The sequence below is a fragment of the Misgurnus anguillicaudatus genome, chromosome 16 (assembly GCF_027580225.2).
Source record: "Misgurnus anguillicaudatus chromosome 16, ASM2758022v2, whole genome shotgun sequence".
In the NCBI taxonomy this organism is placed as follows: domain Eukaryota; kingdom Metazoa; phylum Chordata; class Actinopteri; order Cypriniformes; family Cobitidae; genus Misgurnus; species Misgurnus anguillicaudatus.
The window spans coordinates 32927391-32952769 of record NC_073352.2 but is presented as its reverse complement, the minus strand read 5'-3'; the positions used below and the strand labels follow the sequence as shown (position 1 = coordinate 32952769).

The following is a 25379-nucleotide window of genomic DNA, read 5'->3' as shown; positions in this document are numbered from 1 at the left end:
TCAACTGTAGCATTAAGAACATAACCATATTGTAAGGTAACCAAAGTGTAAATCTAATAAATCTGTCATTAATACTGATAATATCAATAATCTTTATATTGGGGGTGGGGGATGCAGGTCCTGACTTGAGCCAGTTTTGTTTGCGGGCCCATTGATTGGACCTTTGGATCTTGCGTCATACCGTCAATACACCCTGAAGGACATTCCTGTAGTATCTCCCCCCAGTAAAAACACAGACACACATCAGTGCTCTGTTACAACACATCTCATCTCCAAATAGGCCACATGTCTTTTTCTACCGTTCACAGTCTGATCCGCTATGTCTTTAGCTTCCTGACCCCAAAACTAATTAAGGTGCGTAAAAATTAATAAACGCTACCCTTTCCGTATGGCTACATATTTCCCAGATAACTTTGATATCTTTCCTATCTATGGGTCTGTCTGTTTGGGGGGATTGAGTGGGAAGGGGGGGGGGAAAGGACGCTGGATTAATGTCACATGGCTCTCTCTGGCAGCCAGACACATGACCCGCTCCACAGGAGAGGATAAAACCCACTTGAAAGACGAAGGCACAGAGACCGAGAGAGAAAAAAAAGAAAGAGATGGAGGAAACGTCCGGTTTTCTTAGGCGCTGAGGAATGCTGTCGGCCTGCTTCTCAAACACAGAAATACAGCCGACTCGTCCCCCTGAGAGCTTCTCTCGGTTTTCCATCTCTCCTTCATAAGCTTGTACCCCAGGTTTTGAGTTGCACATTGTCAACCTGACTGAGATGTTCCTGGCTCCCCATATAATTGACAGTCTGTATACATGACATACTGTCACTGTTTTGTTACGGCCAGTAGGTTTCTATCCCTCACCTATGGTTTCTTTTATTAGTATCGCTCGCTGTGCAGTTGCTAGGGCGTTCCAGGTGGTCCACGGGGTTTTGTTAAGTGGTTACTCACTGGCCCAAATTGAAAGAGTCCCACCCCTGCGATATTCTGGTTTCTGGTCTCGTGTCCCTTCAAGTCATTTTTATCCATACGTCTGATTGCTCAGAAAGGTAATATTGTATTTAAAACCAAATCAAAGTTTAATACGTATTGTTAAGAACTTCAAAAACCCATCCGGAGTATGAGCAATAGTAATGCTTGCCTTGTCAAATTACACCAATAAAAGGTATCTAAACCGGTACAGCAGCTCTATCTGGTGGATGTGGGAGAAACTGCAGCAGGATGATCTCTGTAATTTCCTGTGTTTTGCAGTACAGGAAGTACAACACATTATCTCCCACATCCTGTGTTAAAACACTGGGTAGAGATTGCAGACCGTTTACTCCGCTAAACACTGAGAATCAAAACACACATCTGACAAAACAGCGCAGGGGGTGACCATTTTCAAATTGCATTTATACATTTGGCAAATTATAATTTAACACCATGACAGAGAATTTATGCAAATGGCACAGTTGAAATAGAAACCGTTTAGTTTTACAACAAAGACGACACAAACACAGACATTTTATTAACACATTGTGCGCTTTTAGCTCTGTCCCAGCCCTAAAACTCTGTAGTGAAGATACAACGTCACCTTAGTGTCGATTTAAAGGGTTATACAGTATGTGTTGTGTTAGAGGCAGATAACGCAACCAGGCATGAAACCTCTCAGCACAGTTACAGGAAATACAGTACATCTATGTATGTTTGCGGAAGTCCTCCGTCGGAATGACGGAAATTAACATCTGTATGTTTCAAGAAAATTACAGCAAGGTTTTTCTGAGTGTGATTAAAGTAAAAAACATTTTGTACACTTGGATTAACATTTTTTTGTATGGCTATCAAATTGAATTCGTTTTGGGTTACTCTGCATCACTGGCACACACAAACACTCTCAAATGCATTTCTTGGGCAGCCCAGATTTAAGCATTTCTCTTCTTAATGATCAGTGGTCCGACATTATCACCAGTTTCCTCGTTATGTTTGGCGTGTGCACCGTCACAGTAGGGAAACTGTCCAGGGAAAAATAAAAATGCATATAAATTACAAGCAGACTCAAACTACGTATCTATCAAACAGTGGATAAAAGCGCCACACAAACGCTAAGATCCTTTCATTCCCCCTTAGGAGGTCAAAAACATCTCTCCTTATTCACTTTCATTACAAGCGAGTGAAAATGTAAACAAAAATCTGTTTCTGTTCCACATTTGAAAAAAGGTCACATGGGTTTGAAATGACAAACTGATTACAGATTCACAATTTTAAGGGGAAACTATTCCTTTGAAGTGATCTTTTCATCCAAACAGAATGGAAATGAATCGGTCGCACAGAAAAATAGCCAAAAAATGGTCCCTAGTTGTGACTGGGCCGTTCCCTTTACGGGGGACATATAATGAAAATCTGATTTTTCCATGTTTAAGTGCTATAATTGGGTACCCAGTGCTTTTATCAACCTAGAATATGTGAAAAAGATGAACACAGTAACTTAGTTTTGGTAAACTGATCTCTGCAAGCATGTGATGTCAGAAGGGGATAATACCGCCCCTTAATCTGCACTATCCAACCACGGCACTGCCATTTAGTGATCAGAGATCAGCTCATTTGCATGTTAAAGGACACACCCAAAATGGCACATTTTTGGTCACACCTACAAAGTGTCAATTTTAACATGTTATAATAAGTTATCTATATGATATTTTGAGCTAGAACTTCACAAGTACTCTAGGAACTTCACAAGTACTCTAGGGACACCAAAGATTTATTTGACATCTTAAAAAAGTTTGTCAAATGTCCCCTTTAAATAAGTATTCCTTCACTGTAAAAAATACTTTGCTGCCTTAAAATTTTTTGTTAAATCAACTCAGATTTACAAGTCATGTCAACAGAGTTGAGTTGTCACAACTTATAAAATATAGTTAAGAAAAGTCAACTTAATTGTATAACCTGTAGTTATAACAACTCATCTCTAGTCAAGATAAATAATAGTAAGTTGAAATGAATCTGAGTTGATTCAACAAAAAATTTTAAGGCAGCAAAGTATTTTTTACAGTGTTGGTACCTAAATAGTTCATACTAGTACTTCAAAGGTACCAAAATGTATATGGGAGAGCGGGGCACAAACTAATGCTTTTTGACTTTGGCTCTATCATTAAAAAATATTCAAGTTAATAATTTTTACACCATCAACCCACACACATCTCTGCTTCAAATGAATACTTAACATTTGTTTGTGGGACCTATCGTTATCGTACAATTATGCCGAAAGTGACAGGAGTGCAAACGTTACAACTTAGGTGGGCTTCATTAACGAACAGAGGGTTTGTTGTAACACCTGCTAGAACATTTTGTTTGAACACAAATATTTTAATAAAATTCTGTTTATACACTGCAAAAATATATTTTCAAGAAAAAAATTCGTAGTATTTTTGTCTTGTTTTCAGTAAAAATATCTAAACATTCTTAATTAAGATGCTTTTTCTTGATAAGCGAAACGACCCAAGAAAATAAGTCTAGTTTTTAGACTAAAAATTAGTGCTGGGCAAAGATTAATCTCATACAAAATAAAAGTGATTTTTTGCATAATATATGTGCGTGTACTGTGTCTAATTATTATGTATATTTAACCACACACACATTCATATATTCATTTCAGAATTGTTTTATTTATATATCAATTTTTTTATTTATATTTAATATAGATTATATAAAAATATAAATAAATATATATAAACATGTAAATGTTTCTTAAATACATACATGAATGTGTGTGTGTATATATTTATACACAATAATTAGACACAGCACATACACATATATTATACCAATAATCACTTTTATTTTGTATACGATTAATCGCGATTAATCTTTGCCCAGCACTACTAAAAATATCAAATTTAAGTGATTTTGTGCATAAAACCAATGGGGTAGATTTTTTTGCTTGTTTTATGCACAAAATCACTTACATTTGATATGTTTGATCTAAAAACTAGACTTATTTTCTTGGGTCATTTTGCTCATCAAGAAAATGCATCTTCATTTAAGAATTTTTAGATATTTTTACTGAAAACAAGACAAAAATACTAAGAATTTTTTCCTTGAAAATATTTTTTTGCAGTGTATACTAAAGGTGGATATTGTTTATATCCTAAAATTGATAAATATCCACACATTTCATCCATCAATGATCTTTTATCTAACCATCCTTGTATTAAGCATAAAGGCATATTAATATATTTTTTAAAAGGGCTGCCCAATTAGGACAAAAAGTCATAATTGACAGTTATTTCCTCTAATACTGTATAAACAGTTAACAGTTTGATGAATAGTATTTACATTGTTTTCATTTCATTATCATTGTATACATGAGGCTTAATTTGTAACACTGTGTGACAACTAACCCCACTGTGTAAAAATGTTTTCAATCTCAGCTATCAGGAGTTGCTCAGATGTTTTATATATAATAAATTATATAATATAAGGTTGAAATTGGTGACTTACACACCCAACTCAGAAACTGAAAAAAACATAAGATGAAGAAATTTACTTTCATGTCTCCAAAAAATCACTCTTTGTTTAATATGTTAACTAAAACTTTTCACAAATTCACAGATCATCATCTTCTGACAGTGAGAGAAAAAGACCAAAAGCACATATTGCTCGGCCCTGTATAAATATGTAAAGTAGCTGCGTTACAATTAACCCTGCATTAGTTTGTGCCCTGCTCACCCCTACATGTACCTAAATAGTACATTTTAGGACCTTTTTAAAGGGAACCATCCCAGTGACAACTAGAGACTAGGGCAGTCACAATGATTAAATAATCATCTTATCGCGGTTGTTTGACCTCATCGTGATGATTTCAGATCACCACAATGATTGCACATCTCTCTAAAAAAAACAAGGGGGAGCTGCACCGCCTGTATAAATGAGACAATATCAGATTACTTTTAAATGTGTTATGTGTATTAATATTTACTGCCATGTAAACTTTGCAAAATATTTAATTTAAATAATCACAACAATGTTTGAAAATTATTTCATAAACAAGCAAAAAAGTATGAGAATTAAATGTCAAAGCAATAAAACAGTCAATTAATCGTCATAATCGTCACAATTAACCGTCCGCAAATGTCATAATCATGACAGCCCTACTAGAGACCATTTTGTCTGACAGTGTGGATAAGCCACTTTCTCAAACTTCTATGCACACTTACACTAGCGAATCATCCCATTAATATTAATTCAACCAAATCATTTATCAAAAAAACATCTTGGGTTTCCCATAATGCAATGCTTTCGCTCACCTTCTTAGACCTCCAGCATCTGCAGTATGCGACCTTGTTGCCGATGTCTTCGATGTCAAAGCTGTGCACTACTTTAGGGCTGTCTTTGTTGAACGTCTGGTTGACTCTGCTTTTTGTACCGCTGTGCCCGCTGAAGTAGCGCGTCACCAGGTATGTACTCAGAGCTGCGGCCACTGCAACAGGAATAATGGTGATCAGCCGATCTGCAAACGCACACATCAGGAGGCGCTTGTTTTTGACAGGACGACTATCACTTTTAAATTATTAAAGGGGTCATATTGTGCCATTTTGGGAAATCTTGATTTTGTTTCTGGAGTGTACATGAATACTTTATGCATGGTTGCTTGTTCAAAAGACACTTTCATTTTTATATATTGTACATATTTCTTTCCTCTCTCATCATACAGCAGGTGCAGCTAAATCTTTACAGAACTACAAGCTGTAAACAGAGACTATCTACATTTATCTGCATTAGGAAGGCAGAACAAAGTGGGTTTAGAATCAGGGCAAAATAAACAACCTGTCTTTGACATGGTGACAACACTCTCCTAAAGCAACTGCTCTTCTTTTACATCTTTTTAAAGCAGCTTAACAAGGCCTCGCTTCTTTTTTTACATATTCCCAGGGGGTGGGTTTTTTTGAATGGAGGGGTTTATGATGTCACAAACCCTGGACAACCTTAATGTAGTCCTTTAGCTGCCATTTATTGTAGTTAAAAGTGAAGAGAATATTAAGTGTTTGGTTCCAAAATGCGATTAAGATTTGTTTTTTAATAGTTACCACCAAAATCATTATTGTATCAGGTCAGTATAAAAAAGTAAATTCTTAATTTTACGCAAAATCCAATATCTGCCGTGTTATTCTGTCATCTTTTCTCCCTTTTGTCCCAAAATGCGATAAACACCAGTTAGGGCTGTCACGGTTATGAAATTTGGCTGACAGTTAATTGTCTAATAAATTGTGGCGGTTATGAGGAATAATTGCCTGTTTTAGTGCTTTGACGATTATGACGATTAACTGTCTGCTCTATTGCTTCGAAATTTTTTCTAATTTTTTTGTTTGTTTGTTCATAAATAAATTCACACATTGTTGTGATTATTAAAATTAAATGTTTTGCACGTTTACCTGGTAGTAAATATTAATACACATAACGCATATTGAAAAGTAATTATTTTATTAATATATCTTTCAAAAACTGAAAATTCTTCATATGAAATAAACACCATAAAGTGTCTGAAAAATAAATAATGCAATCAAAATAAACTGACTATACCAGAACTGGCTTAAATAGTACCCAATCCTACTAAGGATTAGTACTGGCCCACATGTCTGTAGTGGCTGCAAAAAAATGCATTCCTGCAGCTCCCCCTTGTGTTTTTTAGAGAGATGTGCACTCATTGCGGTGATCTGAAATCATTGCGATGAGGTCAAACAATTGCAATGAGACTATTATTTAATCATTTTGACAGCCCTAACACCAGTCCTCCTCCTCTGCAGAATGCAATAAATCCGCTTAACCAATCACAGCACACCATTCCTTGCATTGTAAACAACAATGGCGGCGTGTTAAATACACACAGAATCTTAGTTATTTTCTCATCTTCTTTGTACTTCGTGATCAACAAACAAACAAAACAAAACAAAACTTTTGATGGAACTGATAGACCTGTGGTGGTTTTCTGTAGAGGGGGAAAAACGTAAGCCACTCGGGCGACGGAAAAATGCTGGCTGTTGTTGCTTGTTCTCACACGACAGCATCAAGCTTCTGTCATGCTAACACATTGACCCCAGGGGATTTTATGAAAAACTTTCCATTATTTTACTCAAAGTTTATTTTACGAAAATCGAGCAGGACCAAAATTTTACAGCCGATCGCTGTCAAAAACTTCAGTGACGACGTCCCAAGTATAACAGCAGCAATGACAGTGTTCTTAATATGACAAAGTAAGTGTTTTGATTAATGCCATTAATGTGTATTTTAAATCAGTGTATACCTAGTCAACTAAATGAATATAACATGGCAAAAAAAACTTTTATTTATTTATTGTATTTTGCAGAAAAATTATCAGTTTTTATAATAAATATTTGCTCATATGCCTGAGGAAGATCTTATGATCGAAACGCCGCAATAATTTTTTAAAATATTTTGCAAGCTAATAGTGTGCGGGATATTCCCTTTTTTTTGTTGTATAAATGTTTGGTGGACTTCATTGTCTCTTCATCCTATGCACCTAACCGGAACTAACAGGTGTGCGACATTGTTCTTCTATCATAAATATTTGAAAATCAAATTATTAAATTTTTTATTTTACTATAACCTAAAGATGTCACTTTCTTCTTGGTATAGAAAAATAATGCGTTCGAACCCAGGAATCACACATACTGATAAAAATGTATACCTTGTAATTCACTTTAAGTTGCTTTTGATGAAAGTGTTTGCAAAATGCATGAATGTAACTAAAGTTGATAAAGTAAAAAAGCATATGAACCAAAGAGGTAGCACAAGCATGTTTTACACCTGATTTTAAATAACCTTTATGATATTTTGAGCTACAACTTTACATATGTACTCTGGGAACACCAAAGTTTTTGACATCTGAAAAAAGTCTTGTGAAATGTCCCCTTTAATACAATTTCCATGTTTTAAACCTCTGCCAATTTTGATGTTTAACAAAACCTATTCATATTTATCAAGTGCCAAATCGAGTAATTGACACATATCTAGGTCACACTGATGATAACATTAACTTCACTGCATGCACACATTAATAAGGTATACTTCAACAGTTTTAAAACAAGTTTGAAAACAACGGGCTGTATTATTTACTATTTTCGGAAATTGCCCTTTGGACCACCTTTGAGATAACATAACTTAATATCAGTCAAATTAGCAAGTGCTTTCCACAACCCAAAGTTATTAAATTTATAACACTTATGCAATGATATACATCACATACAAAGCACATACACATGCAGTATAAATTTATTGTGTATATGTTGCTATTTCTTAAATATAAGGCTTGTTCGACTTCATGCGGCGCCACAATAATCGACAGCCGGATGACGTCAAAGTACCGCGAGAGCGATTCGCGAAATTATACGGAGGAGTCTGCTTTTAAATCGCTCTCGCGGAACTTTGACGTCATCCGGCTGTCGGTTCTTGTGGCGCCGCATGAAGTAGAACAAGCCTATTATATATGCGCCACGTGACCCAAGGCGCCACTTAAAACCCTAAAAGTTAATCGAATTAAAAACATGGTAATTATGGCGACGGTGATTTGAACAGAGTAACATGAGTTACTGTAATTCGTTGTGAAAAAGGTTCACGTTTGTTTATAGAGCTTATCCACGTGTTGCCCGTGTTATAAAAACAATTATGTCAGTGTTATGAAAGCATTATATGATGTCAAATTCACAATTTGCCCCAGTATAGATGCTGTAACGTTAGAGATTTAATCTAAGTTTTAACAGGTGATAAAACTGCACTGACCAAAAGGTTTGGCCCAAAACAAAAGTTTTAGCGGTTATGTATGACATGCAAACCTATGACCCACTAACGCGTGACTGCATTACAACAGCATAACATAACGCCACTTATTTGCACTACATGCATGTTAAAACTGCAGTGCAATACAAAATTTAAGACTCAACAATGTTTAACTTGTATGACTGCTTGTAAAATTTGGTATATATAGTATATACATGCATGACAGCCGATCAGTCGCTTGTCAATGCCTTTGGGATGAAACAAAGTATTATTTACCTTTAGACAGCCTGAAACCCGGTATTAAACTCGGTTTAGTCAAAGCTGAAAATCCTGGAACGTGAGATGACATGATAACTGATTACAAATTCAAGTTTAAGGGCACTGAAAGACAACTGATCAGCGTAGAACTGTCGTTGAGCGCGTCTGCGTCACACTGCGGAAACACATACGCGGTGACGTCAACGAGGAGCTGGCCAATGGCTGGAGAGCGTAACCAACCCGTCCTGGATTTGTGTAAACATGAAGCCCAAATCTTGATTTTCAAGTTCCAGTGGCTGTTTTGTGAAATAAACGCAATATGATAAAAAATATACTGCAACATAAATTATGATGCATTATATTAAACTGACTGACTGACGCCATTTAAATAGGTTAAAACTGCTTGCAACATATACATTCACATTTCACTGCTCCAAAGTATGAAGGACCAACATACAGTAAAGGTAATATAAAAAATATATTTAAAATTAAATAATTATTTGTAATTAAATAAATAACTACAACGTTTATTCCTCTATTAAAGGGACAGCCACCCAAAAAAAATACTCTTATGTTGCTACAAACCTGTATACATTTCCTTGTTCTTGTGTACACAAAAATATTTTAAGGACGATCTGAGGCCCCATTGACTGTCATAATAGGAAAAAGAATACTATGGAAGTGAATGGAGCTTATGATTTTGGTTTGGCTACAAACATTGCTCAAAATATCTTCCTTTGTATTCATCAGATAATTTTTTTGGGGGAGGTGAACTAACCCTTTAAATCAACTCAAGCAAAATACACTGTAAAAGTAGACAATGCTATATTGCATTCAAAACTTGACTTCACATGAGCATTTTCTTCCTCAAATTGCAAAAATTTTTGTATCTATATATAATCTATGATTTATTTTCTACATATGTCATGGATAGTCTGTGTATTAACAGCCTTCAAAGACTTTTCTTGTTATAAAAGAAATCTTTGTGACTAAAAGCATATGTCCATATCACCTTTATGACAAAGCAGTGTAGACACAAAGTGATTCAGACTTTAGTAATCATTTTATTACACAGTTTTAATCAACACACAAAGCTCGCGGCACACGAGCCTGTCAGGAAATTAAATATACAGAAGTTTGTCTGTGAGGAGTTTGTGTCCTCTCACCCATGGACCCAATCGAGTCTGGCTGAACCATGTTAGCATCTAATTTAACAAGAGCAGGACAAAGAAATAAAAAAACTCAACTTAGGGGTTACAAGGGTGGTTTGGAGAGAAAAAACAAAACAAAAACAAGACGCATGTTATTGAGACTGCTTTAAATAACTGGTCCGAAACGCTCCGTAATGGTGAATGGTGGAGTTGGTCATTGCTAAGAATAGGGGTAGAGACAGTCTTTGCAATGATAAATTCAAAGTTTTCAAGTCCTTAAGAATACTCCAGAAAAGAGGACAGGAGGTCCATTTTCCTTGAATTATATGCTATGATTTTAAAAGAATTCCTTACAGATTTTATACAAAAAGATTGCCAGCATACCCCTCCCTTCTCAGCAAAAAAAAAACAAAACAAAAAATTATTTCCTGATCCAATGTACAGTTGGAAGCCCAGGAAACTGAAATAAAAGTAAACTGTAAAGAACACATCCCTCTTTTCCAGACTATGACAAATGCACGGAGGGAAAAAAAATAACAGTCCTCCCATCCCAGTTCTTAAATCAAGGAATGCTTTTAGAGCCATAAACATTTTCAACAGCAAAATTCATACGGACTGATCCTAAGCAGCAGATACGTCGTTATAGCAACGAAGAAGGTAAGCAGGAGACGTGGAGCAGAGAACCGAATTTGGGGGACGAGGGGCTAGAGTTGAAGTTTTGAGTATGTACACCATGGCTGCCGAGGGGGGATAAGAGTAGGGAGAGGTGCTCTGATGAGGGGAGGCGTGGCTTAAAGAAAGCACTCCAATGGAAACCAACAAGATCTGTTTTTTCTTTAGCTTTTTTATCTTTTAAACTTTCAAATCTCCCCTAACCTTAAGATGGAGAGGTTCATTTCTCCCACCATGATTCTTACTCCAAAACTACATTGCATACTTTTGTGTCCATTCCCGAGCTATTCTGTTGTACCTGCGAAAAGAAAAAAAAATGGTCACAATTCAAGAATGCAGAACATTAGCTGCGTTTACATGGACAATTGTTATCCGATTAATTGATCAATCTGAATAAAAATGCTCCATGTAAACACCTCAATCGGACTAAAAAAGTGCCAATCTGATTAAAAATCTAATCCGCTTGTTAGGGGTGGTTTATACCTTTTGTAATCCGCTCAAAAGGACATGTATACGATTCGGATGGATAACTGAAACTGGGACGCTCTGCGCATGTGCCATCTTTTTTTTTAATGGCGATTGGCAAACCCACTGAAAGGTGCATTTCCGCCACCTACAGGACGGGAGTGTGGAGCATATGCACACGTGCAATGACGTAGAATTGGCGTAATGACATGACGGAAAGATTTTAATCCGATGGAGGCAAAATGGGTCCATGTAAACATAGCTACTGAAAAGTAAACCATGCTGGTTACAACCGTTCAATCAAATGTTTACATTCTCAAAACATTTCCACTTTTAATTGACTTTCAAGTTCAATTTTAAGACAGCCTTAGGAAATTTGATGTAATTATTAGGACAGTGGCTAGGATTACATGCATAAAATTGTGTCAATACTACTGAATTTAATCCGATTGGAGGTTACAACTGTACCGAACTTTACATGCAACCTAAACATTGCAATCTGATTAAAATGTTTGTTTACATCTACATTCTATATAATCCGAACTAAACATCTGCGTAAGTGCACAGCCAGGGTTGCCAGATTCACATATCAAAACCATCCCAATGGACATTCAAACTAACCCAAAACCATCCCAATGACTATTCATAGCCCAAATACCAATAACTAATAAATGAAATCCTTTCATTTTAACCTGCAGAAACTGTTTAAAAGTAGCTCAAATCTAAAGTCCGCAAAAAAGCAGAGGACATGGCAATGCAGCGCACAGCTTCCCTCTTCAAGTTCAGGATTTATCTCTGGATAAATGTACAAAGTCAAAGTTGAGTTGGAGAAAATTGTTCTTAAAATTTTCAGAAAATACACTTTTGGAAAGACACAATACTATTTGATTTACGGTACATTTGCTTTATGTAATGTTATGAAAGACAAGAATGCACAGCACCTGACCATTACCTTGATAATGCATGTTGCCATTGCCTTGCTATTCATTGTTTCTGTGACGAGAATCACGTGATGCGTAAATAAGAGGTAAATATAAGAAATTAACTTAAGCACAATTCTTCTGTGCAAGGTATTTTTGCATCTGACTGAGAAAATACGATGATTCGTGTGTTTACATGCATACTTTACTGTTGCTGATCAGATCACAGATTGAACTACACCATCCTTTCAATATCATTGAAATTTGCATCCAATCGACCTAAATCTTATTGATTAAGGTGTTTCCATGAAGGTTTTTCAATCTGATTGAGCCATCAATATACGAAAACAGATTATTTGGTTGCATGTAAACTCAGTTAATGTCATGCATTGTGTATCTGCATCGATTGCTATAATAATGATGATGTAAGGGACAGCACAATGCCAAGTGATTTTTTTCATATGACAGATCTCAAGCACCGTATTTCCTAAATTACTGTCATCCCATCTACAACTCCAAAGTTTAGCTGCATTTAAAATAAACGAATCCCAAAACAGGGATTTCATCTCGTCAATGAATAAATATCTTGTCCTTATGGTGGAGAGAATGAGATGCATGTCCAAATAGGAAATGAAGCAATTTTTGCAATAATATACATACTAATGTGCGATAAAGCCTATAGGGAGGTCAAACACGTCGACCTTATAAACGCAGTGTGCTGTACTCCTCTAGTGCGCTATAGGACACTCACTTTTCCCTGTCAGTCTTGTAAATGCGGGCGATCTCGGGTACTAAGGGGTCATCCGGATTAGGGTCACACAGCAGGGAGCAGATGGACAAGAGAACTGCAGGACAACAAACAAAATGTTCAAAACAAAACAGAGAGAACCTGCACCTTAACACAATCATCAAAATTATCATTTTAACAGAACAAAACTATTATTTTTGCAATTATGTTTGCAGTAAAACAAATTACACACTTTATCCATGAAATCCAAACAAAAGAAGCTCAAATGAACATAAAAAACATTGTTTGTTAGAAAAACAAATGACGCAAGCAACAGCAAATACACAAAATTTGTCTAAATCTGCATGCATCTGCATAGAAAGAATGCAGCAAATTTTCCAAAATCTCACTTTCACAGAAAAAAGTGACTAGATGGTCTTTTTGTGCTCATTTCAGAAACTATTTCAGATATTGTAGTTATTATCTAATTTGTAACTAATAAATCAGTATAAAATTGGGAAAATGTTAGATTATACATATAAAAAGAATGCATATAATCCAGTATTTAAAAAAGGCTGCTCAGGTGTAAAAGCCAATATTTCAATAGCTAAAAAATCTCTTAAGTCTAAACAAAGCCACCAGACAGCTTTGAATTAATCTTAACCCTGTTTATCCTATTCGGATTAGTTTATTTTGTCAGACTTCTTCTGAATATTTAACTATATGTAAAGCAGATTCCCAGGGTGCACATTTATTGATAAACACGTATGTATAGTATAATGTGTATAAATGCACACCTTTCAACGCACTTGCTTGAATAAAAGTATCTCCAAAATTCAAAAATGTAGAGCAACATGAGATGTAGGCTTGCGCAATATAAGGAAAAACATTGCATAGTTCTATTTGAGGAAAAACTGTCAAGCGACAAGATCATTTCCATAGAAAATTTTAATAACATTTGCATTTATTAATTTAGATCCATTCATATATCCAAAGGATCTTATAAGAGAGTTAATAAACATTCATTGAAAGGTGAACTGTTACTGGGATTTCGCTCAGCCCTTGGAAACAACAGCGAAGGCTTTATATTTAAAAAAATAATAAATAAACATTCTGCGAGATTGTGACTATTGCAGATGCGCACACTGCAATGTCGATGCTGAAACAATATATTGTGCAGCGGCTGCAGCCCTAATGAGAAGTCATCCTATGACCTCTTATGAAACATATTATATAGACCAGGGTGACATAACTTGGACAAGGAAATGTATCCTAATTAATTGCTGGATTAAGAAAACCAGGCTGAAATGTACCTTTGGAGATGGTGAGTGCCGGTGACCATTGTGACCTCAGAATATCCAAACAGATGCTGCCATTGCTGTTGATATTTGGGTGATAGATTCTTGTGGTAAATGCAACCTTAAAGACGACAAACAAACCGCAAAGAAAACACAATGATACCAAGTTAGACAGGAAACAGCTTTCTGCGAACACATTTGAGAAGTTAAAAAATGCTTTATACTTCATCTGTTTAATGTAAAATATAAAGATATTTTTTTTTAATCACAAGACAAATATATAATAGCACATGAGAACCTGTGCTTTTGTCAAACAGGTGTGGACATTACTCACCTTTGGCGGTTTGAAGGGGTAATCTGTGGGAAAGTGTATGGTCAAGAAAAACACTCCACCCTGGTAAGGACTGTCATTCTGAAGAGCAAAACATTTCTTATTTTATACAACACGGTTCAAAACAAATCAACAACCAAAGTAATGTGAACTTGGTCTGCTATAGTAATCAATATTGACATTAAATGATTTATGCATAATCTTGTACACCCGTTGATCTCTATCGAGACATTAAACAGAGAAAATACAAAAAAAAAAAATACTTACAGGTCCCATTATTGTGGCCTGCCAGTGAAACACTGAAAAATAAGGAACACACAGAAGCATCACTGTGAGAGTCAATGTTTAGGAGACCATAACTGTATATAAGTGTACCAAATAAAAGACATGCATTTGCAAGTTCAAGTGCCAACTGAGGATTACAGTATAAAAGATGATGAAGCAAATTTGGGTACAATTATGTTTTCATATTCCAGTCAAGTCCCTGTGGCTCCAAGTGGGTCAGGTAATCTTCTACATATGAGTCAGGATAAAAACTTTGAAGGAAGATTTATTCTGCTATCTGGCCAATCGGTTCATACATTCACTCTTCCTGTGACAAAACCTCATACTAAATATTAATAAGCACCATAGAAAACACAGTTAGACAGGCAGAATATGATTAAGGCTATTTTGAGTTCTGCCACCATAAATGGCTCACAAGTACAGCTGATGGGATTAAATTTAGCATTTGAATCAAGATGATGTTTTGTTTTTTGAGACCACACTACATCTTAAGGTATCTTACAGAGTCTGGTTTGTTGTGGTACACCAAGCGGCGGTTTCCCGGACAGGGTTTAGGTTAAGCCAGGATGTTAAAGTAGGACATTTAATATTTTTTTTAAACACAACTTAGAAAAACAATAATGGCATGTATCTTAAGACAACAATGGCACTGACATGCATTTTAGTCCAGGACTAGGATAAGCCCAGTCCGAGAAACTGCCCCTAAAATGGCATCCTATTAAACCTGTGCTGTCTGGGAACGGTACACATGTTAGGCCTTTACTTTACGCAAGGCTATAGAAATTATGGGGCAGTTTTCTGGACAGAGATTAGACTAGTCCTAGACTAAAAAAATTTTAAGAGCCGCCCAAACTGAAACCAACTTGCACTGACATATCTTAAAATACATCAGTACTCTTTGTTTTCCATCAAAATGCACAAGTAAAGTTTTTAGTAAGGCATGTTTGTTTAAACATATGATATTTCCTAATTAAACTAAGGCCTAGTCCTGGTTTAAGATAATCCCTGTCATGGAAAAAGCAACTACATGTACTGGCAGTCTGCACTTTGGAGATGCTGCAAAATCCTGGGGTGAATAATGCATTTACCAAATTCATATTCCTAAAAAGCATCTTTGAAATTGTGCGTTTAAAAAATGAATACCAGTGTCACGTACATCCTATAATACATCCGTTTAAAATGTGTTACTTACTGTCATCCCCTACTGGGCCCGCTGAACACTGAGCAGGTGGGTCACGGCCCAAATCATGCAGCTCCTGTAAAGGACAGAACAACTTTGTCAAATGTGAAAACTTAGCATCACCTGTGTGACATGCCTTCACACCTGCGGCGCGCGCTTGTCTGGGTGAGCAAGTGAGTACAACGAAGCGCCGCAATGAAACCGACACCGAAACCTAAACTCTGAATATCTAAACGTTTGACCAAATAAAAGTAAAACACACCGACCAACTGCAACGCAAGTGTAACTCAAGAAGAATAAGCAAAGAGTAATATCATATCGGACGTAACAGTCGACTTGCTGTTGTAAATGACATGAGAGGTAACCACAGGTTATGCAACAGCGTTTTTTACCTAAAGAAACCTGCTCGACCTCAAACCACTGAAATATCAAAAAGTCCCCCCAAAAAAGTTATAATGTGTATAGAAACGTGATCTAGTGCGTTCATAAGTTTTTATATAAGGCCAATTTGCGTCAGGAGCTACATTTTGCCACATACGTTTTAGTTCTTGGTTTTAAAACATGACATGTAGATTCACATATAGTTTCTAATCGAGCAGTACACGTTGTCTAAAATTATATACAAAATAGATGCCCGTATAACATAAAAATGGTAAAATACATCAAAGCAATGGCACCTGATGGGCCAGATGCCTCTCCCCGAGCGGCAGCGCTAGCTCGTAGCTAACGACCCGTTACTAGAGTTCACACCTAAACGAAGTATTTATAAATTATGAAATTATTAAGTAATACAAACCTTTCAGGAATAACACTACTAAAATACTGTCAGTGAGATAAACTGCGAATGATATTAACGATATTTGTTCAGGGTTTAGAAACGGGCCTTTAGCACAAGCGGTTAGCAGGTGCTAGCATGCTAACACGTTATCATGAGCTAACGTTAATCCTCCCGTGAGCAATTTCTAACGCATCCCCATCACAAAATGACTGTTTGTTTTAACTCAAGAAAAACTTCGTACAGTTATAAACAAAACAGACAGCGAGTATATTTTAATATCAGACACACACATCTCGACGATGAGTCGCTTAGCTACCGTGCAAACCGCAAGCCCGGGCCGAACCATCGAACCGGGCGCTTTAAAACACTTGTCATCGTACCACCGGCAGGGCTAACACATATTTCACGTCTTGATAACATTCCTTAACTCGACTTCTAAGCGAAAGTAACTAAGGATGGTATGTTTTCGATGCGGAATTGGGCCCTGGCACCCTTGACTTCCTTCTCCTTACCTTGTGGATTCTTTTGAGAGCCATTGTTGTGCTGTAAGTGCTGTCAAAAACACGCAAAACCCGTTTTATATTCGATTAAAACGGTGTTTCTTCACTTTTAATTCGACCAACCCCTCGGGAGTCGTGATAGAGGACGCCTTGGGGTGATAGTTTAGTCGGTGTTGCGTGTATGACGGAGCCGGTTGGTGTAATTTGAAGGCGAAACTGAAAGGTGGTGCTGGTAGCGGTACGATCCTTCCTCCTGCAGCAGCGACGGCAGCGAGCAGCTACCGCATCACGCACACTGCACTGCTCTAATCAGATCCCTCCGCCAATGGACGCAGTCGCCGGGGACCGATTGCGCGCCGACGCCAGTTGCTCGATGGCGCTATAGAGAACAAGGAAACTGATGCAATAGTGGTGCCAAAATGGCGGCTCGCGCTCGAATACTTCAACGCGTTTGGAGCCAAAATGAATCCTGTGGTTAAAAGCTTCCATTTCGAGCGGAAAACGAGCCTGATGCTCATCTCAAGCATAGGACGGACAGAATTAGAACACTGTATGAATTACTGAAAAGTATTTCATTGTTTATTTATTATTCATACGAGTCGTATTCATATTTGGAGTACAGTACGGTTATTAACATTTTACAGTAGATGTAATAACATAAATACCCCGGTTAGAGGAAGTGTCGCCATTGCGGAGGAATACTTAGCAAAAAATATATTTTATCGCGGTACCATACGAGATTATCGTCCATAGGCGAGATAATATGCATTTCAAGCTAAGGACCAGTTGTGCGATTAAAATTTATACACATCGATTTTTTTCTTCATTTTTTAAAATATATAATTTTTTTTTACTTTTGTACAACTAAATCCATATTTGACCTGAGCGCTGTATCTGTCAAATTATCCTGACCATCAAATAATTAAATTCTGGTTAAAATAAATTTGATACATTTTAATTCTTTAGTTATTATTTTGCGGTTGCTCGGATTTGTAATATTTGATTGTTCAAGCAATTAATAAAAAATATTTATAGGAATGCTTATGTCTGATCCCCACATAATCCTGATTACACAAATCCAAAAAGATCAAATATCGGCCTATATTCCCAAAATACCTCGTTTTATTATGATATCTTAATCTGGCAAACACAGGCTGGTGACCTCTCCATTCATGCAATCACATTCATTGTTAAAAATGGATGAATTTTCATACAATTCAATCCAAAATAATACAGATTATGAGTTCATGGTGATAAGGGATTGAGTGTAACAACACAGTGTTAAAACATGCAATGTTATTTTTAAAGCAAAGTATAGAATAAGATAGATAGATAGATAGATAGATAGATAGATAGATAGATAGATAGATAGATAGATAGATAGATAGATAGATAGATAGATAGATAGATAGATAAAGATAACTCAAACAGCATAAAAATCCTTAACACTACTTTGTACATTTACATAGACAATGATTTATGCGTTTTGCGTTAAAACAGACTGACGTAAAGCAGCAACAAGGCCTGAGAGCGCGCTCGCTTCTTATCTCGTGCGCATGCAGGGAAACCCCGAATCAGCCTCCGCGTGATGGCGGTATGAGGCAGTCCCTGCAAGCCAGCGCGTGGGAGTTCCTGCCTTCGCCATGTCGGGGTGGTGCTGCAACGCGCTGAGGATACCCTGAACCGTGCAGAAGTCTCCCAGCCCCCCTCCTGTCGCTCCATCAATCCATCTCTCTATCCATCCGCCCCCTCACGGCAACAGGCAGAGTCCAGCATCCCCACCATCACCGTTTCCCCGGATCTGCTGCGACACATCTTCACCCCCTGACCGACGGTGGACGAAGGAGAGACGCACCAAGTGATGCTGCTTCTGCAGCCGGCGAATCCGTCCACCACCGACGTCCGTACACTCACCCGTTAGGAGTAGGCGCACTTTTCCCGTTATCTACAGCAACTCATGAAGATGTCCAACGCAGACATCATGGGTTTAAACCCCGCAGACCGCGTAATCAAATGTAAGTGCACTGCGTTTTTATGCGTTAAAGGGCACTCGGCGTTTATATCTGTGAATGCGAGACTCGACAGTTGTGTGATGATTGTGCATGATTAATGATAGATCTGTTTCTATTATAATGGCTCATATTGTTTTGATGATATGCTATGATGTGCCTACACAGTTTCTAGTAAATGTAGATATTTTTGGAGGAGGAGAGACGTCAAAAGTTTTGCATCAACGATTTATGAAAGATCACAGGATATGTTTGCACTTCCCCCCAAAAAAACCTCGGTAATGAGGTTGGCAACCTAGTAAAGGCTTCCTATATGCCCAGTGTTGCTGATGCAGGCGAGACACATCTCTAGAGCGCATCGGAGGCTGCGCGCGCCTGCTGGCGGATGCATGAACTGTTATACAGTGCCAGGTTATTAACAGCGAGAGAGAGGGAGGAGAGCAAGAGAGAGATTAACATCCCGTTCCAATGAAATATTTTTGGCAATTTAAGGATGACAGCGAAAGGACGACTTAAAGGTAGCGTAATTTTCGCCTTGCATTTATGCATTATCGCATGCATTTTTACGCACGGCCGTACGCATCTTTTACTCCAGTGTCAGTGCGCGCGCTCTTGTTGGGTAGCTACCATCGCTCGGATAACGAGATGATCTCGTGAGTTACCGTATCGATTTGGCGTCTAATGATGTGAAATGTTCAATGCTCTCAGACCTTACACGAGTGCGCCCTTGTCGAGGAGGCAAAATGCTCGTTGTTATACGGACACGGGCATCCTTTCATAGATGGCCTATGAGGATATTTTAGCAGTTTATCGATTCGTTGCTAGAGATGAGACATTGTAAACAAGGACGCACAGGCTCGATACGATGGCTAAATACTCTGTGCATTGCATCTGCATTGTATATGATGATGACGCATAAATACATCGATTCAAGCGTAAACATACCCGTCACAACTACTGTGAATTTTTGACTTTATTTAAAATTTATTAGGCTTTATTTAAAAGTCCTAGTTTAAACTAGAGTATACATATCATCAAAACAGGCTTCTGGTGTTGGTGTTGATGATGTATGTTGCTGCCATATTATTGGGCAGATGATACTGTAGGGATGCGTTTTATTTGATGTGTATGAGGATGTATGGTGTGGGTGGTTAATTGGAGTTCAGCTTGGCTGTAGACAGGAAATGAACACTGTGAGGAACACTGGAATTGTGTTTGGATTATAGTAGAGTTTTGAAGTAGGATTTTGGTTGACCATGAGTGTATTTCGGATAGAGAGTGGGCAGAGATTTGTTTTCTGCCATGAAATGGACCGTCCCTAAAAACTGGAGTAATTATTTTTGCAACATATGCCATTCTGCATTAAATAATCATACTATGGCATGTGTGTCACAGTTATGTATTTTTAACTGTTGGGATTTAGTTAACAGCCAGATTTAGTTAGTGAACAAGAGCAAGTGTGTGATACAGATGGATGCATTGTGAATAAATGGTAATCAGATGCTTATTTCATTCAAGTCGTATTTACTGTTTAATGTAGTATTTACATGGTACTTCAAGAACATATTATTAAACAAAAACATGGTAATTACTTTTATTATATTTCAAAAATTGAATACCATAGCATTACAGTGGCACCTGATGTGCATCCCTACTTTTTTGTTATTGTTCATTTAGTGTAGAAGGTGTAACAGTAGTGTTTTGAAAATGGCATTTTTAAGATAATGAACCCAAGCACACATTGAGTAACTAGCTGTATTACTTGAGATGATTTTCATCATTAACACAGGATATTATGTGCCGCGTTCACCATTAGACAGAATGCAGCTCACCGCCATCTGTTTCCCAGAGGAATGTAGTAATGCGACAGTAATGACCAGGTTCTGGTAATTGCATCGCAGTGTATTTTTTATGATTGGTACTAATAGGTGTCCCCGGCTTTAAAGAATGGAACAGTTTAATACAAGAATATACTGTTTGCATACACAGGTAAACACACATGGACACGTTTCACAGAGAGAACTAAAGCATAAAAGAAACGGCTTCAAAGATCAACACTTTCTTCACATCACGTCTGTGTTAATTCATGCATGCCTCCCGCCGAGCGCCAACACACAACATGAACGGGATGTTAAAGGGAGTGTTGACATCAGCTTGCCGATAAATGAAGCGAGGGGAGGTGAAAGAAAAGAGAGGGGGGTGTGTGAAGGGTGTAGAGGATGAAAAGTGGTAGAAACAGGGAATTAGGTACATGACAGCAGATAGATGGATTGACGTGCATGCTGTTCCAGCATCCTTCCTCACACACAGTAGTGATTACTGGATGTGCACTAAATATTGACTTATATTTAAGAATGAAAGGTGAAATAGTATGCATTATGTAATAATAGTATACAGTATACTGCATTATCATCACACGACCTCATTACTTGTTTTACATGTTGTCACATGACCTCATTATATGTGTCAAATTTTGTCACATGACCTCATTACGTGCATCTGTAGTGGTACCCTTAGGTCCTACCGGGAAGCTCCTATTTATGAACAGGAAGGTCATTATCACCTTCATCGTTTTTTCTTTAAAAATACGGCAATTTCATATATGTTTACATTTGCATTTAGGCATTTACGAGACGCTTTTATCCAAAGCGACTTACAACATTGAGGATAACAGTGACTTTCTCTTTATCGAAAAACCAGATAAACCTCACTAAAGTGTTATGTTTCTCTGAAACCTGATGCATTTGGCAGCTTGTTTTATCCGAAGTTGAGTGCAGTGCGCTCTTTGGTTTACTACAAAAGGTCGTCTGGATATTTCATGCATACCGTTAATTTGCATACTGTGCACAGTATTAAAACAGCAGAAATAGTAAGGGTAGAGTCACACAATTCTGTTCTGCTTTTATGCATATGAGAATGTTGGTTTTAAACAGGACTCGCAGTATAAAGTGCTGCCCCTTTCACCAGATATTGAGATAATCAACTTTATTGCACACTTAAATTATGCAATGCAGAGAGAGAGAGAGAGAGAGAGAGAGAGAGAGAGGCAATTTCACATTACACAGTGATACAGGACTGCAGGAATATGATGAAAACTGTTTCCTCCCACACAGAGGCACAAACACATACAGACACACAACAGACAGGTCACCAGATACATTGACTTGAGCATGCATACATCAATACATGCAGATGTGTTTAACTGAGAACTAACACGCTCTCTCTTTCTCTCTCTCTCTCTCTATGTCCTGGGTGGGACCTGAAGCTAAAAGCAACTGTAAGTCTTTCATAGGTTAATTCACCTGTAAAATTGTACAAACTGTGGTTCTAGGATGCTGTTAAAACTTTTTCTTGTTTGCTCGAACATGCAAGCCTGACACAGCAACATTGGTAGTAGTACTGTGTTTGTAAACAAAGGAACATTTCAAACTTTATTTTTATGCATTTAAAATAAATGCATGGATTATTTTAAATTTGTATTAAACTATAATGATTTATCTTAGTTTCAAGTCATGTTTACAGTAGTGGCCCAAAAAAAAATGTGCGCCACCTTTAAAGGGACAATAAGTAGGATTTACCCCCATCTAGTGGTGAAATTGTATTTTGCATTCAAACGAATAGTGCTCTCTAGCGCCTCGCTTTTCCGAATGCGTGTTGCAACTACGGTAGCCGTTATGTACTCACTGATCTCCTTGTCCGTTTCAGCTAGTTCACGTGTTCTGAATGCAAAAAATGCATTGTGGAAACGCGTTGGTAGGCTAGTGCTTTTTGTCCCTCTCTGCTATTATAGTTTATCAATACAGCGGAACGACATGAAAGCCTCCTTGGACTTACCCGTTCAATGTAAGTAAAGAAAATAAATTATAAGCTTGCAAAGAAAAGTCAGATCCTGGCATAGGTCATTTGACACCAACGAGGACATATTTATGAATAAAGACATTGATTTTGATTAGTAAAACACTTAAAACCTACTTACTGTCCCTTTAAAGATGCAATATGTAATTTTCACCACTAGAGGTCGCCAAACAACAACAACGGCGTAGCTTGATGACGCTGTGAAAGCGTGGCTTCACCTTCACTGTTAATAGGAATCGATCCAACAGGACTCACGCATCATGTTCATGGAAGCATAATGTAGTAAAGTTTTATAATTGTTAGTTTACATTATTATTAAGTCCACATTGTGGCTTGAAAGAAGCAGATTGATTGGTGTAGCCTATTAGTAGCACGAGAGCGCCCCAACAGTACTGCTTTTGAATTGCCCCTACAATACTTCGATGTTACCTGCTAATCAGTCTGTGCAGTGCCGTGTTAGGGGGCGTGCACACCAACGCTTTTACGCACGCGGCCGGCGCATGTTTTCAATTGTTTCCAATGGAAGCTCGGCGTTTTTCAAATAAGCTAGCAGCTAGCGGGTTTTTTCCGCGCTGAAAACCGGCGCTCTGCGGTTTTTCCGCGCTTGGCGCTGAGCCTCGAGAGTTGAAAGAGATTCTACTTTGGGAGAAAAGCTCCGCTCGTCAATGTCAGTTCTCACACGGCCGCCCAATCACAGTGGAGGAGGGGCGGGACATTACCACAGCAACCAACCTGCTCGCAGCTGAAGTATCAAAGCGCTCAGCTGAAGAAAGCTGGCACTCAGCTGAAAAACAGCTGGCATTCGGCGTCCTCAAGGCGTTTTCAGCCGCGTTTAAAAGTTTTGGTGTGTCCAGCCCCTTAAGTCAAACAGCTCTATGGCAGCAAAAGCGAACATTGAGGATAGCGGATATGACATCATTGACAAGTGACCCTATGAACAGGGGCAGAGCGCTGGTTAAAACTGTAAATTCTCTGTATTTTAACATCTGTGAATACATTTGTGATAATGTGTGTACACATTATATAGGAAATATGATATTTTAATGCAAAGATATTACATATTGTGCCTTTAAGGTGATCAAAAAGGTAAAAAAAACTCACAGTCCACTGCAAACTCAAATTTAGCTCTGGCTCCATTGTAGTATTAAACACCCATTATTCATGATCCGATTCATTCTAGATAGATATAATAAAGTCCTGCCGTACATCTTTACAGCAATGTGCACGTTTAACCTGGAATGACATCATGCTGTGGACATACAAAACCTGATAACCTTAAATTAACATAAGCTATTAAAAAAAATCGTTACTACACAACACACAATCATTGATATACAGATTCATATGCATATATATGCTACATGCAGATACCGGTCCACAGATCTGGTTCAAAACAGGTAAAATTGAGAATAGTGAAAGAGCAAGAGAGAAGACGACGAGACTAAATTTAGCCTCTTTAACATAAATACTTGTGTGTGAGTTTAGAGGACATTGCAGAGCGACCTAATCAGGCCGCTCAAAACCAGGAACATTTATGTGATCTAGAAATCCAGCTGATCTGCAATGCTGACTTCTGTCCTGTATTTACTGACCTGTCAATCATCCCAGTTCACCCCTCCTTGATTGGTTTATTCGCCCATTTGTTGGCTTGAAGTCCCGCCTCCTCTCCGTACACATGCGTGCAGATGGCATCATCATGCGTTAAGTGTGCATTCACTGCGCAACTTCAAACGGCGCTTGTAAAATCCCTCTGTCAAAAGCGGGTGATGCCCTGTTACCTCCTACTAATCTGGGTCAGGCTCTTATGCACCAGGCTCTTTTTTAATGATCTCATTCCTTCGATTCCTTTTTTTCCCTCATTCATGAAGTAAAATTTCTTTCATCATTTTCGTGGCCCCATAGGGCTGAAACAAGCCCCTCTTATAGTTATCACAGGATGATGTATTTCAGATTGTCAACACTTTAATTACAGGATGTTGCATCTAGCACACTGGATGTGTTTCTAGAGCAACATTGTGGGTGTTCGACTGCCCTCGGTTTCAGTTGTATGTTGCTTCAGATCTTTAAAGTTTATATATATATATATATATGAATGAGCATCTGATAATCTTATAAAATATGCAGCAGGGTTCGTACAGTCAGTTCCCTAATAAATCGGTACGGTTATGGTACTCAATGTGCAAC

The 25379-nt window shown here is 37.7% G+C and overlaps 3 protein-coding genes across 7 annotated transcripts in view; 1 reads left to right on the top strand and 2 right to left on the bottom strand.

Annotated features, from left to right (window-relative positions):
* Positions 1 to 1368: 1368 nt before the first annotated feature.
* On the bottom strand, positions 1369 to 9234 carry LOC129422620 (CDGSH iron-sulfur domain-containing protein 1). Of its 2 annotated transcripts, none has more exons than XM_055178654.2 (3): positions 9043 to 9234; positions 5280 to 5482; positions 1369 to 1988 (listed from the first exon to the last, which is right to left on the bottom strand). In XM_055178654.2, the coding sequence occupies exons 1-3, from the start codon at positions 9113 to 9115 to the stop codon at positions 1899 to 1901; spliced, it is 366 nt and encodes a 121-aa protein (XP_055034629.1). In that variant the 5' UTR covers positions 9116 to 9234; the 3' UTR covers positions 1369 to 1898. The 2 variants fall into 2 exon arrangements, with proteins under 2 accessions (XP_055034629.1, XP_055034630.1); XM_055178655.2 differs by having other exon boundaries at positions 5280 to 5452; positions 9043 to 9223.
* Positions 9235 to 10068: 834 nt separating this feature from the next.
* ube2d2 (ubiquitin-conjugating enzyme E2D 2 (UBC4/5 homolog, yeast)) lies at positions 10069 to 17629 on the bottom strand. Its single transcript, XM_055178652.2, has 7 exons — positions 17344 to 17629; positions 16066 to 16129; positions 14856 to 14887; positions 14592 to 14669; positions 14273 to 14378; positions 12984 to 13077; positions 10069 to 11145 (listed from the first exon to the last, which is right to left on the bottom strand). The coding sequence occupies exons 1-7, from the start codon at positions 17365 to 17367 to the stop codon at positions 11100 to 11102; spliced, it is 444 nt and encodes a 147-aa protein (XP_055034627.1). The 5' UTR covers positions 17368 to 17629; the 3' UTR covers positions 10069 to 11099.
* A 1268-nt stretch (positions 17630 to 18897) lies between these two features.
* ppp3cb (protein phosphatase 3, catalytic subunit, beta isozyme) overlaps positions 18898 to 25379 on the top strand; it is a 49677-nt gene continuing 43195 nt past the window's right edge. Inside the window, exons 1-2 of one of the 4 annotated variants that reach the window (XM_055178647.2) lie at positions 19718 to 19858; positions 22606 to 22617. In XM_055178647.2, the coding sequence (XP_055034622.1) occupies positions 19834 to 19858; positions 22606 to 22617 (37 nt within the window). In that variant the 5' untranslated portion in view covers positions 19718 to 19833. Of the gene's footprint in view, positions 19347 to 19702; positions 19859 to 22605; positions 22618 to 25379 lie in introns of those variants that run through there. The other 3 variants (XM_055178649.2, XM_055178646.2, XM_055178648.2) reach the window with 3 other exon arrangements.